The sequence below is a fragment of the Erithacus rubecula genome (assembly GCF_903797595.1).
Source record: "Erithacus rubecula genome assembly, chromosome: 11".
In the NCBI taxonomy this organism is placed as follows: domain Eukaryota; kingdom Metazoa; phylum Chordata; class Aves; order Passeriformes; family Muscicapidae; genus Erithacus; species Erithacus rubecula.
The window spans coordinates 15,179,586-15,195,263 of NC_136663.1; the positions used below are offsets into that span (position 1 = coordinate 15,179,586).

At 39.4% G+C, this 15,678-nt stretch overlaps 2 protein-coding genes across 3 annotated transcripts in view; one reads left to right on the forward strand and one right to left on the reverse strand.

The window, feature by feature from the left end:
• The window catches only part of COL4A3 (collagen type IV alpha 3 chain), a 55,586-nt gene extending 42,166 nt beyond the window's left edge, over positions 1-13,420 (reverse strand). For both annotated transcript variants that reach the window (XM_079315602.1, XM_079315603.1), the window contains exons 1-2: positions 13,219-13,420; positions 2,438-2,494 (exon numbers count right to left, since the gene is read on the reverse strand). In XM_079315602.1, the coding sequence (XP_079171728.1) occupies positions 2,438-2,494; positions 13,219-13,299 (138 nt within the window). In that variant the 5' untranslated portion in view covers positions 13,300-13,420. The remainder of the gene's footprint in view (positions 1-2,437; positions 2,495-13,218) is intronic.
• A 47-nt stretch (positions 13,421-13,467) lies between these two features.
• COL4A4 (collagen type IV alpha 4 chain) overlaps positions 13,468-15,678 on the forward strand; it is a 58,948-nt gene continuing 56,737 nt past the window's right edge. Inside the window, exon 1 of the mRNA XM_079315601.1 lies at positions 13,468-13,578. The gene's annotated coding sequence lies outside the window, so the exon portion shown is untranslated. The remainder of the gene's footprint in view (positions 13,579-15,678) is intronic.

Genomic DNA, 15,678 nt, shown 5'->3' on the forward strand with positions numbered 1-15,678 from the left:
ATCAGAGCACAAGATAGTACTCAGGGTTTTGCAGAGCATAGAAGTTAGCTGACAGCATGAAAAGTTGAAGAAGGCAGCTGATACATATTCCTTGTTAATACTTCTGTATTATGTTTAGCAACACAAATTGAGAAACTTAATTCTGCTGTACAGCAAGGTCAGTTCCAAACCACCAATGTATCTTCATGAAAGCCAAGGAAGAAAACAGTGAGAATGAAATGCAACAAAACCATTCAGACAGAATAAAAAACCCTTGCTTTATGTGACAAGTATCTTAAATTTTTCTGAATCTCAGAGATTAAGACACCAAATTACTTTTTCATGTAGTTTTTTTAACATCAAATTAAAATTAATTATGCAAAGGAAACAAAACTGAAGTTTTATTTCACTAAGCTAGAGTGAAATGGGCATTTTCAGTTTTTTAGTTAAATATAGAAGATGCAAGTCTTGGTTTAAATGAAGTGCTTCAAGCCTGGAAGCTCATGGAAAAGATGTTTCAGCCCTTCAGACAACAGCAATTTAGCATGTGCAGTTTTACTGGCAGAGCTGCCAGTTCAACACCTTTTGCATCACAGCATGACATGGGAGAGAGAGAATGGGATTATCAAACCTCTCAGACACAATTTTCCTATTGCTTCATACAAAGTTATACAAAGAAAGCATGTGAAATTCTGCTGTGCAGAAGTTTGAGTTTCCTATTTGATGCACAAGACAGGAGACATAAGAAATGTCTCTGGAAATCCAAAATATTTTGGCTTTTGCCTGCACCAATTCTCATTCTTCAAAATCCCACCAATTTTCCAGATTTTAAATAGCTTCTGAATGAAATAAAAAGTTAAAAAATAGTAATTATAGATATTTATACCTCTCAAGATAGAATGCAATACCACAATATTTTAACACATATGAAAATAAGAATTGCATTATAAAGAGTCTGTGAGATCTATATAATAAATCGGCATAGCTTTTAATAAAAAATAGTTTATTTAATGTAGCAGCATCCCAAGGCACGAGGATGATGACTGCTATCCCAGGATGAGCCGCTGGAGGGGGTTCTGTACCAGCTCACAGGAAAACCAAACTCCACAACCTGCCTGCCCTGGGCAAGAGCCACGCGATCCTGTCTGAATCCAGAGCAGCACTGTGCTCCCCTGACAGCTTCACTGTCCTCTACAAAATAGGCAATTTTAGCCACACTTTCTTCTCAGCAGATCAACAACATCAGAGGATTTTCAGGTTGGAGAGTTCTGGGCACTGAATAGGTATCAAAACATGTTGATTAATGTAATCATCCTGATTTTCTGCGTGAAAAGTTTTATCAACCTAAACAATGATTTACCCACAAATTGCACAATTATTTTTCATGAAACTGATAAAGATCGGTTGTGGATGTCCATTCTTACTAATATTTCTCTTTTAGGGGGCAGCTTATTTTTTCCTAGGTTTTCAACTGGTTTCAGTTTCACTGCTTAGGACAAAGTCAGGTTAGACCAACGAGTAACATGAAAAATAAACAGGGAGGTTTTACTGAAAATATTAGTATTGTCCTTTCTCACTTAATAATATATATTTTAATAATGAACATATTTACTTCCAGATAAATTTTCTCCAGATTCACAAAAGAAGATGGGACCAATCAGTGGGACTAATCATAATCCTAGATCTTTATAGATGTCTGGAATCTGTTGATAAGGTTTAGTATGGCAACTTCTGTGTTCATGGTTCACCTAAACTACAACCATGAATTCCTCAATAATGCCCCTTTCATTTGAGAATCAATTGTTTTTCCAACTGCAAGCAGGAGTTTCAAAGAATTTTTGGCATTTGTGTAATTCAGGTTTGTCTAAAAGCCACTCAGAGCCTCTGCCAAGCTGCTATTGGCAACAGGCAGAGCTGTGGATCTGTTACTGCTAATGGACTTGCTGTTCCTTCAGTGCTGGCAAGGTGTTTATGATTAGGACCCAGAAACTCATCCCCTGTTTGATCTACAGGAGGTTTATCTGTTTGATGCCAGTGTGTGCAGCTTTCCTTCAGGAACTGGGAAAGGGGGGCAGGCAGAGTCCAGAGATGGAAAGAGGGAAGCACTGAACTCCTGATGGCATTATAAAATTTGTAACAGGAGAGCAGCTGCCAAAGTAAGAGCATTTGTTAGGAATCAATGAAAGAGACCTGGTGCTTTGGACAGTTGTTCTGCTGGTGTCCAAACATCATACTTTGCTGTAAACATGCTAATGCAGTAAAAAAAATTAGTGGAAAAGTCTTAGTTAAACAGTTCCCCAAAGTTAACAGAATTATGAAAGGTAATCATTCTCTGTAGACTCTGTTGGCAAAATACCATCATACAGTAAATTCATTCACTGTATCAACTGAAGTACTTTATCAACAATTTCCAAGTATATAAGCTAATATTAAAAAAGGAAAATGTATTTGTTCTTACCTTACTACCTTTTGTGCTATCACAAAAGCAGGGACTTTTACCTTTGCATACACAGTTCTGAAAAACAAAAATACAAACTTTGTAATACAATTATTTTTCTTCTTGAGTTGTTTGAAGAGAGGCAAGTAAGATATCAGTGGTTTTAGTAATTGTTTCACAGATAATACAACTTTAAAAAAATGTTTGTGAAGAGGCAATTCTCAACAGTGGCAAAGAGCTCATTATTCCTCTGTACTGTCTTTCAATACAAATTAGAGCATTTGTGAGATCTTGCAGACAGAATTAACTAACACCTAAAGTTTTTCAGTGTTTCAGTGTTCACAGTATTTCAAATTTGTAACTTTTATGTTTCTTTTATGACGGAGGAAAGATGCAGAAAGTAGTTACTGCTCTCTAGGGACTTGACAATTCCTGACAGTTGCTGCTTGTCTTTTAGGTGGCTGAACTTAGGTGAGACAATGCCATCTATCAATCTAAAAACAGGTGCAGGGAGCATTCCTCCAGTGAACAGATACATAAACATTTATTTCCAAAATAAAGCAAAAATTAAAATCAGTTTACCATGAAAGGCAAATCCTCAAGAAATTATTGTGTCTGCCTCTGATTTATGGACAGATCAATAGGTCCTTGAAACTTGATGTTTCAAGCCTGATTTCTAAAGAGTTGCAAACATTGAATAGTTAATTCTTTGTCATATTTAAAGAAGACTCACTCTCACCCTGATCTGACAGCTAGAATTCAAGTAGTACTGCATCAGAAATTTGGAAAACAAGGGGATCACGTAAAACAGAAACTATCTGACTAAGCTACCTTTACTATTATATTAATCAATATGATTAAATCACCAGAGACACAAGAATAATCCTGATTTCTCCTTGGTGAGGTCAATCGGTCTGGTACTGGATAATCTAAATTAATCAACTCACTTATATGACAGATATTTTAAGCCTTTAAATATCAAATCAAAAGGCTAAAGTGATGTATATCTCCAAATAAATTCGGGATAGTTTATAAGACAACTGTTCTTGTTCCTTATTCAATGACAGTGCCTTGCATCCCAAAGCATTCTCTTCAAAAAAGATTATTGGTACAGGTCTGCTAAGCAATACAAAAAGGGTAGTTGCTCAAGGCAAATGTATACACAAACATGTATCATCATAATTCTATAGACCCTCATGGGGTTGTACCTTATTTCTGCCTGTGAAAGCAAACTAGAAGCAGATTGTTTCCAGTATCTGTATGCAAAGCACAGTTTTCAGGACATGTGGAGAAATAAAAAAATGAAATTATTCTCCTGTAACAGGTATAATCTGCAGAAGATTTGATGTGTACAGATACAGAATAAACCCTTCTATCTTACAATTAAAGACAATCCAGTGTGAAGAGAAATGCATGAACACGTAGAAAATTATGACACTATAAAATTAATCTAAGTTAACAAACTATTGAAAGAAAGAGAGTCTTTGCTCTTCAAGAAGTCAGAATGCTTAGAATGTGTTTAATTTGCCATTAGTAAGCTTTCAGATCTATTTAGGTCTTTTTGTGTACACATATCACTTTAAACAAAACTGAAAAGACTGAAGATGATTTAACATTACACAGTCAGTTAGCTGGATAATACTAAATGTTTTGGCATATGATTTTTTACGTAAGATTAGATTATGCCTTCTGTACAGGGGCTTTGAACCAAAAAATCATTGCTCACTTATACTGCTGGGTGCTTTCACATCCTTGCAAGATGCCAAAGGATCATAAAAAAATCAGTATGATGTTGCCAGGTTATAAGATAAGGAATCTGAGTATTAGTTATTACCAGTTTATTCAAAATTCTCACAATAACATCTACATAAGTAAGTGTATTAACCAAAGCCACAGGTTTACTGCATGTTTTTTTTGTTTTGTGATTTTCATAATAGTAATCTACATTGCTTTCAAATATTTAGATGAAGAATATTTTTGATCTAAAATCTAGGTCAAAGGATACAGCCAGATCATTATATGAATACCAAATCAAATCAATGTACCAAGAAACCAAAATTAAAACCCCACAGCATTCAATCTACAGAGGAGCTCTTCTCCAAAGTGTTTTTAGTGATAGTTACAGTGTTATATTAAAAAGATACACAATTCCAGTAGTACACCTTGAGGCACATTTACCTTGAGGCAGTGGGTTTTGTTTAGTGGGTGCAACCTCATCTATAACACTGAACTGCCCTTCCTACACTCCAACGGGATTGGATTCTACAGAGCTCTGACCTCTTCCTGCTCCTGATTCAGAGAGTAACGTAACCAACTGCTTAGAAACTATCCCAGTCTTCTCCTTCACATAGTTCCTCAAAGAAAGACATGTTGACACCCAGATTATGGTGTCACCCATGCAAAGGGCAATGTAGATTGAGCATGGCACAGCTACTTAGCCACTGCAGTGGTGGCAACAATTTGGAGAGAATCTTACACAGTTCTCAGCACTTTGCCAGTGGCACTAGTTACATGAAGAATGTCAGAGAATGTATTTAGGGACATTATCAAACCTGAATATGCCAAAGGATGTGACAAAGTCTTAATGTAAGGAGAAGAGCAAGCAATGCCAGCCTTCCTACTCTGTCACTAGCACAGGCTCTGAGTGCTGTCACACTGGTAGGGCAATGTAGTCATACTGGAAATGGTTTAAAGGCAGGAAGGTGGAGTACAGACAAACAGAGCCAAAGTGAGGATGATACAGTATTTCTCCATTGATTTATTTTTTGGAATCATATATACAATGACAAAACTGTCTGAGTATTTCTTTGTTTTTCCAGAACTAGAGAAGATCATAGTAGCTCAGCTATAATTTCAAAATACATATTTGTATCAAAAATCCTGCACCCAGAACAGAGAGGCAGCAAAATGCATTGCAGCAGCAAACAAAAACCATATTCTTAAAGTATATTTCAGACCAAGACCACACAGGATGAGCAATAAAAACATTAGGATGTAAGCTGAGATGAAATTAAATGCATTGTGTAGGAATATAGTAAAGTGACTGAAGTGGGTCTTAAGTTTGCACTTTTGGCCTGACTGGTCTTTAATTTCATGGATGAACTCCACTGATGCCCAAAGTAAATCCTGGTTAACATAAATGAAAGATGACTGTACAACATGAGGTATTTTCAAATGAATTAAAAGCAGTGCAAGTGATACCCATTAATTATTGTGGACAGTAAAAATAGCCCAGGTGTCTTCTCTCAAGTGGGTGATGAAGCTGTCACTTTCCTTCACTGGTTGTTCTAACAGTTGATCAGACATTTTTAAAAATGCATAACTAATTTTTCATTTAAACTGGATACTTATTAGCATCTCACCTATCCTGCCATTAGGTCTTTATCTCCTAATTTACAAAATCACTAAATCAGAACTCTATCACTATGTGGAACAAGACTTACTCGATAATATCTACTTTTCTGTGATGCCATTTTAAAATTTTTTCCATCTATCTGCTCATTAATGATATCCTGAGCAGCCTAAAAATATGCACGTCATCACAGTGGTCCTTTTTAAGTAGAAGTAACTTAACAGCTAATTTCCAGTTTTCTGTAATTTCTCTTAAATGCCAAAACTTACTAAAAATTACGTATCAGTGAGCCAGCTCCCTTAAGTCTTGATTATGAATTTTCAAGGGTTGCTGACACATGGAGATTTTTTAATTCTTCCTGGGCTGTCTCAGTGCAGAGCAATCACTTTACACATCCCAGCTGTGTCTATAAATCACAACTGAGCACATAGAATAACTCTGCTCCAATAGTTGATGTTAGTATGATGCTTAAAACTTCAAAAGGCCCATTTCACTCATTCTCTATTATATGTTTTCCATTGCATCTAATAATAAAGGTGGGAGTAATACACTGCGATTTCAGGAGGTGGAAAGTTTTGCTCTACCATTTTTCTACTCTGCAGATTTGTGTTGGGGTATGCTGCACATAGGTTAAATGCTGCACTTTCTGAAGAACCTTATGGTGGTAGCTGAAGTTTCTAGCATGGATACAGTTCCAATTTTGAAAATTTATCCTAACCTGCACAAGAGGATCTGAGAGCAGAGCTTTACAGAAAAAGTTCCCACTGTGAGAAAAGCTACATAAAGAAAATATTTTTCTTCTGATGCACCTGTATTAAGACACTTATCTAGATTAGCACAGTCAGGAATTCTAGCTAGACAAGGCCAGTGGATACGTGACTGTGGCAGCATATTCCTCATGTTGCACAACTGCAAATCACCATGGAGCATGCAAGGTCCTGGAGAATGAGGTCCCCTCACTCCAAAACATTGCTGTCAAAACAAAATACCAGTCTCACAATTAGAATCTGTATACTAGAAGTTTTTCATGCATTCTAAGCATCAAACATGAATTCATTAAAATTATCAAAGACCACGAAGAACTTTGTGTTTTTTTAGTGATTGCTGGAACAGTACAACAAAACCAAATTATTAAGCCTTCAATAAGTATAGACAACATAGAGCAGAAATAGGAGATGATGAGATGAAGGAAAATATGTCAGTTCCCAAACCCTGTAACATTGTGTAGTGACTTGTGAACTGGAAGGCAGCCAGACAGACATTCCTACCTTAGAAGACTCCTGTTAACAACCCTCTGTACACTATCACAATTCACAGCATTTTGCTTACCAGTTGAATACCTAGCACAGGATGAAAATTATTTCATTTAGACTTTCCATTATAAAGAAATACACCTGTAACCTAACTAATAAACACCCTAGTCAATAGTGTGAGGGGCAGGAGAGAAGTCCTAAACATTCATGGTTATAGGAAAACATAACACTTCACAGAAGCAGGACCTTATGTTTAACTTAGAGATACATAATTCATGGTCACATGATGTTAATGCACATTTTATCTGAACTTGGTAAGAATTTCCTTACCTTAAATCCTTAATTTTAAACTGGTATGTGTTCTTCTGTAAGGAATTAGCTCATTCAATATAAAGATATATTTATAATGGCATTTCAAACCAACTAAGCTAAATTACATGTAGAGAGAAATAGAAGAAGCCTCATATGTGAACATTTAAACAACTTTCTGTTATGCCAAGGAGAACATGTGTATGAACCCCTTTTTTCAATTCAGAGATTGAAATCTTTTAGAAAAAAATCTCTTAATTTTTACAGCAAAAGCCTGTTGGCTTTTGTATAAAAACTTTGAAGAAGTTTTTTGTATAAGAACTTTGTATAACAAATACTTTTGTAGTGTTATACAATTCACTCATAATTATCCACACTCAGCACAATAAAAAAGCAGTAACACAAACCTCAGCTTAAAAAGTATAAGCCAGATGAAAACAAAATTTTCAGAGAACTTCTAGTATCTCTTTCTTCTTTTTTTTTTTTTATATACTTACTGTACATCATAACTTTTTTTTTTCTGCAAATGAACCTGTTTGTACAGGTTCCAAGAAACCGCTGCTCATACAGAAGTTCCAAGAAACTACTGTAAAATAGATGTTCATCAAGAAAAACACATCACTGTGTCATTGGGAGTGTGTTCCACATACAACTCCCATGGTGCCAACCACACTCTTCTTCAAGCAGATACAGCATAATTAATTCTACTGGGCTTCTTCCTTCTCTCTAACTCGCTGTCAGTGGGAAGGATAAAACAGATAAAATGTTTTGATGCAGAAACAATAAGCACACTGAGTTTTCACAAACACAAATTATTTGTGAGCTCTGGAGTGATGGCCACTAATGCCTATTTTGTAGACATTGCCTACAATTATTCATATCTATATAAGAAGAACTGGTGTATTGCATGCAGTTTAGGAAAACTTTATGTTGAGGTTCTCAAATCTCCTATTTTGTGGAGGAGTGTGTGTGTAAATTACTTTTGGTCTTTAAAGAGAAGATACTGAATTTCTCTCTCTTTAGATAAAGAGAACGATGCTTTTCCTTCTTCTTCTAAGCCACAGAATATTTAGACACTTTATAATGACCAGTACCTTACTCTACAATTATCTCACTAGGGTGGAAGTCACTGTGGTAAGGACTATCAGATATGGAACCAAATTGTTCCTGATACATCCAGATGTGCAAAATCTCCAAAGACAGAGCCATAAACTCCATCTCCAGGGCTGGTTTCTTCTCCTGACCTTGAAGAGGACATGGGGACATCAGAAATAAATATTTTTCTTCTCTCCAAGGAAAAAAAGATTAAGCAATTCAGGCCACACAATTTTGTTTTGTGTAGCAAACTCTTAAGGGTGTTCAATCAGCTTATTCATCCGTGCTCTTCCTTCCTAACAATCACCTTAAAAGAGCAACCTAATAACAAATACACACCATTTAACTAGTGAATTTTTGCTTACCTATCACACTATGGTTAGCATTAACTCACACATTTTATATTTCTTCCCAGCTGTTAAGTGTGGGAATGCTATTCACTAAAATTTTTGTCTCCTCAGGCCTGTATATTTGTATATTCATAAAATTCCTGGTGTGCATCTTCTGTTAAGTGGTGCAAATAGCAATGAAAGCAACAGTAGCTTGTTCAGAGAAGGCTTATTGCACATGCTTTGATTTTTCCTTCTTTGAAAGGCTCTGTGATTTCACAGACTAAAAAAAATTAAAGGTCACTTCTTCCTGCAGCTTCCCCCAAAATAATTTCAGGAAAAATGCAGTACAAAGCCCTAGCTAAAAGGTCTTCACTAAACCAGACAAAATGGAAAACATGTAAACCTGTGAGACTTGTACTCTATCACAAAATTGCTAAAACAATTAATGAAAACGGAACTAAAATATATTAGGTGTGACAAAATTGAACTTTTTCAGTGTGACTGTGAGAGACTGGGGCTGCAAATAGTTAAGGAAAAAGTCTTTTTGTACTTCACATTTCACCTCCCTCCTAGACTCCTGTAATCCATGCCAATATGCTTCTAGCATTACTTTGTTAGGCAGTAAGGTGAGAATGTGACACTAAAACAGATGACCGGACATCCCATACTAGCTGCACTTAATAGCAAAGTATTTTGTTTCAAAGATCTGTTACATCAAATCAGCTCTAGGTATTGCAGAAGAGACTGCTAGCACAGATCATAAGTAAAATGGTTCTATCTCTATGAAATGCAAAGCAGTGAAGAAAGAACCAGTGTTTGCCTGCCTACTCTAACAATTTTAAAGGTATTATTCAGCCAGCAAAATAACTTGAACTACAGACTTTTGCTTAAATGTGTATTTGTCTTGCAGGTTTTCTAGATAGGATATTAAGTTTGACAGTTTAATTTTTACAGGTGTCTACTTAGGTCACCCAAGAAGGTTTATCTGTGAGTTGTATGAAGCAGCACACACATAGGCAGACTACACATTTCTTGGCCATCAGAGCAATGTGCTGCAAACCAGCAGAACTCCATCAATTTGGATGCACAAACATTAGGGTAACTCTGCTAATTTATGCTACCTCTCTTGGCCCAGTAGGAAAAGCCTTGTTCTGCAGTGCTGTGACGTTGGCCTGTTTCTCTATGCAGGTGATGTCTGAATTACAATAAATGTAGAGGCAATCAGGAGAAGAACAGTCCAGCAGAAGCTGGAGCCAATTCTCAGAGTAACATCCTCCTTGACTTCAGAGCTGGGATGACATTAACCAAATCAAAGAGGGCACTTCACAAAAGACTTGTTTTTCTAACATGCTCTGTGAACTCTCTTGTATATTCAGGTGCACATCTTCCCTTCTCAGCTGCTTGTGCAACAAAGAACCTGGGTGCTTCCAAAGGCTGTCAGACAAGGAACAATCTCACCATGACACTTGGTGCCTCCAACACTCTGACTCCTTGTCAAACTAAACCTGCATTCCATTCTTGCCAGCCTTGGAGATAGCCATGGGTTGAGCTAGAACATCACTTTACCCTTCCAGAGCCATGTATAAAGATCTGTTTGTGACAGCAATATAGGTTGCAAACAATTAGGAAAAAAATACTGCTATTAGGAAGGAAAGAATATTAATTTCAAGTACTTGCATACAAATTCTAACATTTGTAAGAAATTAAATTAGTTGTGAAACATGAACACTTACAGCTAGTCACAGACAGTACAAGTGAGGAAGAGGATAAAAAACAGATCTTCCCAAGTCTTACTGTCACCAAGATTGTTATGTCCCCTCCTTTGCCACCAGCGCATGATAAAAAATATGAAATGTTGTGATGGAGGCAAATACATAACAAGGTGCACCTAATTTTATCCTATGAGCTAACAAACATTGCAACAGTATTTATAAAACAAATTAAAAATGGTAGTAAGATGAGATGCAGATAACTTGCAAGCAAGTAATCTTGCACAGGTAGAAGCTCTCTTTATTTTGTTCTGAATAAATGCTAACATGATGCCATCATGAAAACTATCAGTGCCACAATATCAATTGAGTACTAATGAACTGACCAAGGTATTTTTCCTATTAGAAAAAATGGAAACTACATGTCATTTGAAACAACAAAGTTCAAGGAACATTTTTAGATTAGTGTTTAATTTGAAGATATAAGAGAAGTACATAAATGGTATCAAAAGACTGGACACACTTAAGGGAAATAATTGAGTTGTACATTTCCATCAAGACACTATCAGTTCCAGTTAGACAAAATTAAGCAATGAAAAGGAAATTAATAGGAAGACTCATTTATCCTGTGAAAACATAATGATGATGATGACTCAAAAATATTTAAATGAATAGTGGAAAAATCTGAAGAATTGTAACCCCAGAATTTCAAGTCAAGGAAGAAGAAAGAAGCTCATCAAAGAAGCTGAAAAGCCTTTGACATGGGAAGATGCTACTTCTGCTGAGTTTTCAGAAGATGTGATTAGAACATGCCAGTGGCCAAGAATGCAGAAAATAATACTCCCTAGCAGGTGCCAGAAAGTTCAGCCTCCTAAGGGCAGGGAAGTCTGGACTCTGTGAAGAGCTGCTAGGACTAAAATTTGCTGTATAAACAGCAGCAGGCACAAATGAGTAATTCATTTTCCTCTCTTCAGAAATAAACTATATCTGAAATTTTCTATTTTGTAACACTTTTAATTGATGCAAACAGCAAAAGTATTGCTTGCTGGTCAAACATCAATTTATTTTGACATTAAAGTGCAGCATGATTTTAGAACATTGCCTATACCTATTTCTTTTCAATGAACAGTTTACACAAGATGCAATGATTTATTCATCAATTACCTCATGTCAATTACAGTAGCCACTAATACTTATTTAGAAGTTTAGATAAAGCTGCCAGAAGAGAGGCTTAGAAAAAGTGTCTGTGTGTTGTGGAAGAGGAGGGGCATTCCTGGAACACAGCCTGTGCTTGCTAAAAGCCATTCAGAAACCCACATGTTGATATGCACCTCTTCAGAGCAACAAGGGCAATGGATGGCAGGTATCAGCAGAGGAAGAGGAGAATGGAACAAAAACCAGCAAACTGAGAAGAGAGACACAAGTCTTGAGTTAATAATCTTCCACATCCAGATCTAGAGCTGAAAAAGCTCTGCAGAAAACACGTACTTTGTAAATAGATCTGGTACCTCTGTTCTGCATAAAAACTAAGAGGTATTTTAATTCCATTATAAATAAAACAATTAGATCTTTGTTAAATGATTAAACTAGACTACCAATCGAGTTACAGTGCCATGAAAAAAACCCAACATATTGCGTGAGGCACTTAAGCTGTTTCCAGACACTCTACCCAGAATGGGTGAGTGAAAGAGCTGCATGAGTTTAGAAAAAACATTATTAATTAGACTGATTCAGATTATTATAGCAAAATGTAGCTCTGTTTTAGCAACAACAAAGTGCAAGCTCAGATTTCTTCCTTAAAAATGTAAACTTCAAAATGTTTTGAGAGGCAGTAAAGATTTTCATGTACGGTGTTAGAGCTTTACTCATACATACTCGTACAAGGAAAAAAATAACATTGTTGACTATTACGGGAGAAATAACTTGAAATTTACTAAAACTGGCAGCTTCTTGTGTTTTAGGTTTGCCAGAAACTTTAAAACTGCCAATTTCATGTGTTTGATTTTTACCAGAATTTTACCGAAACCGTCAGTTTTCTGTTTGGTAACTGCCAGAAGTGTTGAGGGCTACACCGACCCATGTACCCTCACAGCTGACTGCTCTTCTCCCATGGAAATGCACAGTCCAAATGTTACAACCAGACACTGGAGAAAGGCGCGGAAAAGATTACAATACGATCTAGAAGAATTTATTGACCAAACGGTGATGGGCACTCATCATTAAGCGTGAAAGACAATCTGTACAATGACCTTGTCACGCAGGTGGCACAGGTGCTCCAGGGGTGCGTGCCGCTCCGGAGGCGTTTGCCTCGGGCACATCCCCTCGCACCTCGCTCCGTCCCGGCCGCCCGCGTCCCTCTGCCCGCAGCCGGGTCCCGCACGGCTTCCCGGGCTGCTGGCGGGACAGACCCGCATCCCACCCGCTCCGTCCCCTCAGCTGGAAGGGCGAGAAGCTCCTGAGCACAGCAGGGACGCAGTGCCCCGTGCACGGCCTTCTCTTCCCTCCTCATCCCCCCGCCGGTGTCCGGTAGCGATGCCCGGCAGCTGGGCGAGATGTACCTCGCCTCGCCTCGCCCTGCCCGGGCGCGCATACGAGGCGCATCACTTGAAACACACGCATTTACCTGCCCTGCCCCACCAGCGGCCAAGGCAGCGCGGTGGCAGCAGGAGCGCGGCGAGCCCGCTCTGCCCCGGGCCCGCCGCCGCCCCCGCGGGACCCGCGCCACCGCCCGTCCCGCCGCTCCCTCACTCACCTCCGCCGCGGCGCGGCCCGGCCAGAGCAGGGCGAGCAGCAGCACCGGCGCCAGGCGGCCGGGGCAGCCCCCGCCGGCCATCCCCCCCTTCGGCGCTGCCTGCGCGGCTCCCGGGGCGCTTCGACTCTGCCCCCCGCCCGCCCTCCCGTGGGTTTTGGCCTGAGGGTTCCTGCTCCGCACCCGCCTCAGCGCTCCCGGGTCGCGGCCCCGCCCCGGCCACCCCTCTCCTCCACCCCCTCACACCCCCCCCCCCGCCGTGTCCTGCCTTGGGCAGCGCTGGCAGCGCCGCTCCTCCGTCCGTCCGTCCTCAGCGGGCATGGAGTGAGCGAGGTGTCGGGGCTTTCCCGCCTGAGAGCTGAGGTGAGCGCCGCGGACGGGCAGCCGCGGGCGGGGGCACCTGGCTCTCCTCGGGACGGGGCTGGGCAGCGCCGAGGGGCAGCGCCGAGGGGCAGCCCCGTCCCGGGACGGCGGGAGGTGGCCCGGCTTTGCCCGCTGGCTCCGGCCCCCGCAGGTGGCGGGCCCGCCCGAGGCGCGGGGCCGCGCAGGGGGAGCGGGGCCGGGCCGGGGCCAGCCCCGTCACCGCCCGAGCGAGCACCGGCTGCGCCCGCGCCGAGCGGGGCCGGCCCGGGTCCCGGCGGGGAGAAGGGCGCGGTGAAACCGGGCGGGAGCGAGGCGGTACCGGGAAAGGCGGCATGCTCACCATGTCCGTAATTGACAAGAGTCCATCCACAGAAAGCCTGTGGAATCTTGTTGCGCACTGTGTTGCCGATACTGTTGTAATCCATGGTATTATCCGAGAGCTACAAAATCAGACAATCTTGTCTGTCTAAACACCTGTGCAGGCAGGCTTAGCATCAGTTGTGCCAAAATCTCTACCTGCAGCTGCCTGTAGAGCTACTTCCCAAAAATCCAACAAAAGCACCAGTACATGAACACCGGAGATCAACCTTAATTCTAGAAAGCAACTGAAAGGTGCAACTAATTGAAATTTGTCTTTTATAGTAACTGGTACTTAATTATTTTAACTTTGTTTTTTTTCCTTGGTTCTCTATGGTAAAGAAAGGATAATATTGTTTTCAGGAATATTTTTGTGAGAAACATTAAAGTTGTATGAATTATTATAAAAGTTTTATAAACACTGTAAATGAAAAAAGAAGACTTATTGGAAAGGATGGAAGAGTGTTGAATACGTCATATTCAGTAACATGCCTCATATGAATGAGGCAGAAGTCCTATGGAAAAGTCCTATGGAAAACAGCATATAGGTTCATGTACTTAAAATGACTGTCCTAATTATATGCATAAAAGAACCACATTAGCACTGAACACACACTCCTCTTTTCATTGGACAACTTCTGAATCCTTAACTTTACAACTTGTGTGGTTTTGTTGCATATGTTGTTGCTTCCTTTGGATGTGATGAAAATATATTAGGACTGCTCTAACTTTTTTTTTTCCTCAATAACTGTAACTGTGTCTGCCTCAAACTGCTCTTTAGCAGAGTTAGTGAGAAGGAAACTGTCTTGCCTCCTGATTCTTGTCTAGAAAGTAAACATCTAGATTATGTTATAGTGCCAGATTTTCCCCTTCTGTTTTCTGAGGCTGAGGTGAGGTTTGGTGGTCTCATATGAAACCTGTTCCTTTGGTGGCAGTAAGTGTGCTATCCTGGGGATATTTTATTGAGGTAACTGTTGTGATTGCTTCAAAAACATAAGAAATTAGATCAATTTGACACATCAATCTAGACAACAGATTGTATTCTTTCTGTTATTGTATTAACTGCTGAAGAATTCAGCTTGTTCAGAAAATGATGGAGTTTAGATAGCCATGACAACATAACAAGCAGAGGGTTGCAAGTCTTCCACTCATGCATTAAGTATTATTTCAAATTGTGTCAATGGGTCGGATCAAAATGGATTTTAATTTGAAAATAGAAGTTTTGCTGCTAATACAAAGCAAATGTACCAAATATAATTTTCTTTTTTATTTTCTTCTTAATTTTCAGAAGCTGTTTGGATAATTAAATAATGAGATGGATAGTGGGAAACAGGAACACATTTCTGCAAAGTCTAACACTTTATGACTGGCTTGGATTTTCCATTTGAGGCAACCAGTCCCTGCAATATTTTATTGCCTCACAATTTTGCTTATATTGTTTATATTACTAATGTAAAAAATCAGTGAGGTAGGACTGTTGTCGGAATATTATTTTTTTATTGGGGATGTTGTTTTTTTTCTTTTCTTACAGAGGGGGAACTGGGGCACAGCAAGACTGTAAGAATTTGACAGATGAATGGAGTACTGTACAATACATGTAGAGAGTGATCTTGCAGCATGGACTGGTTGCCTTTAGGCTATTTATTCATCAGTCAGTGCATAGCAACTTCCAAAGTCTCCTCTTAGTCCTGTGGGATTTGGATATACTCTGCATAGTACACAGGAGTCAATATTATTTATAGA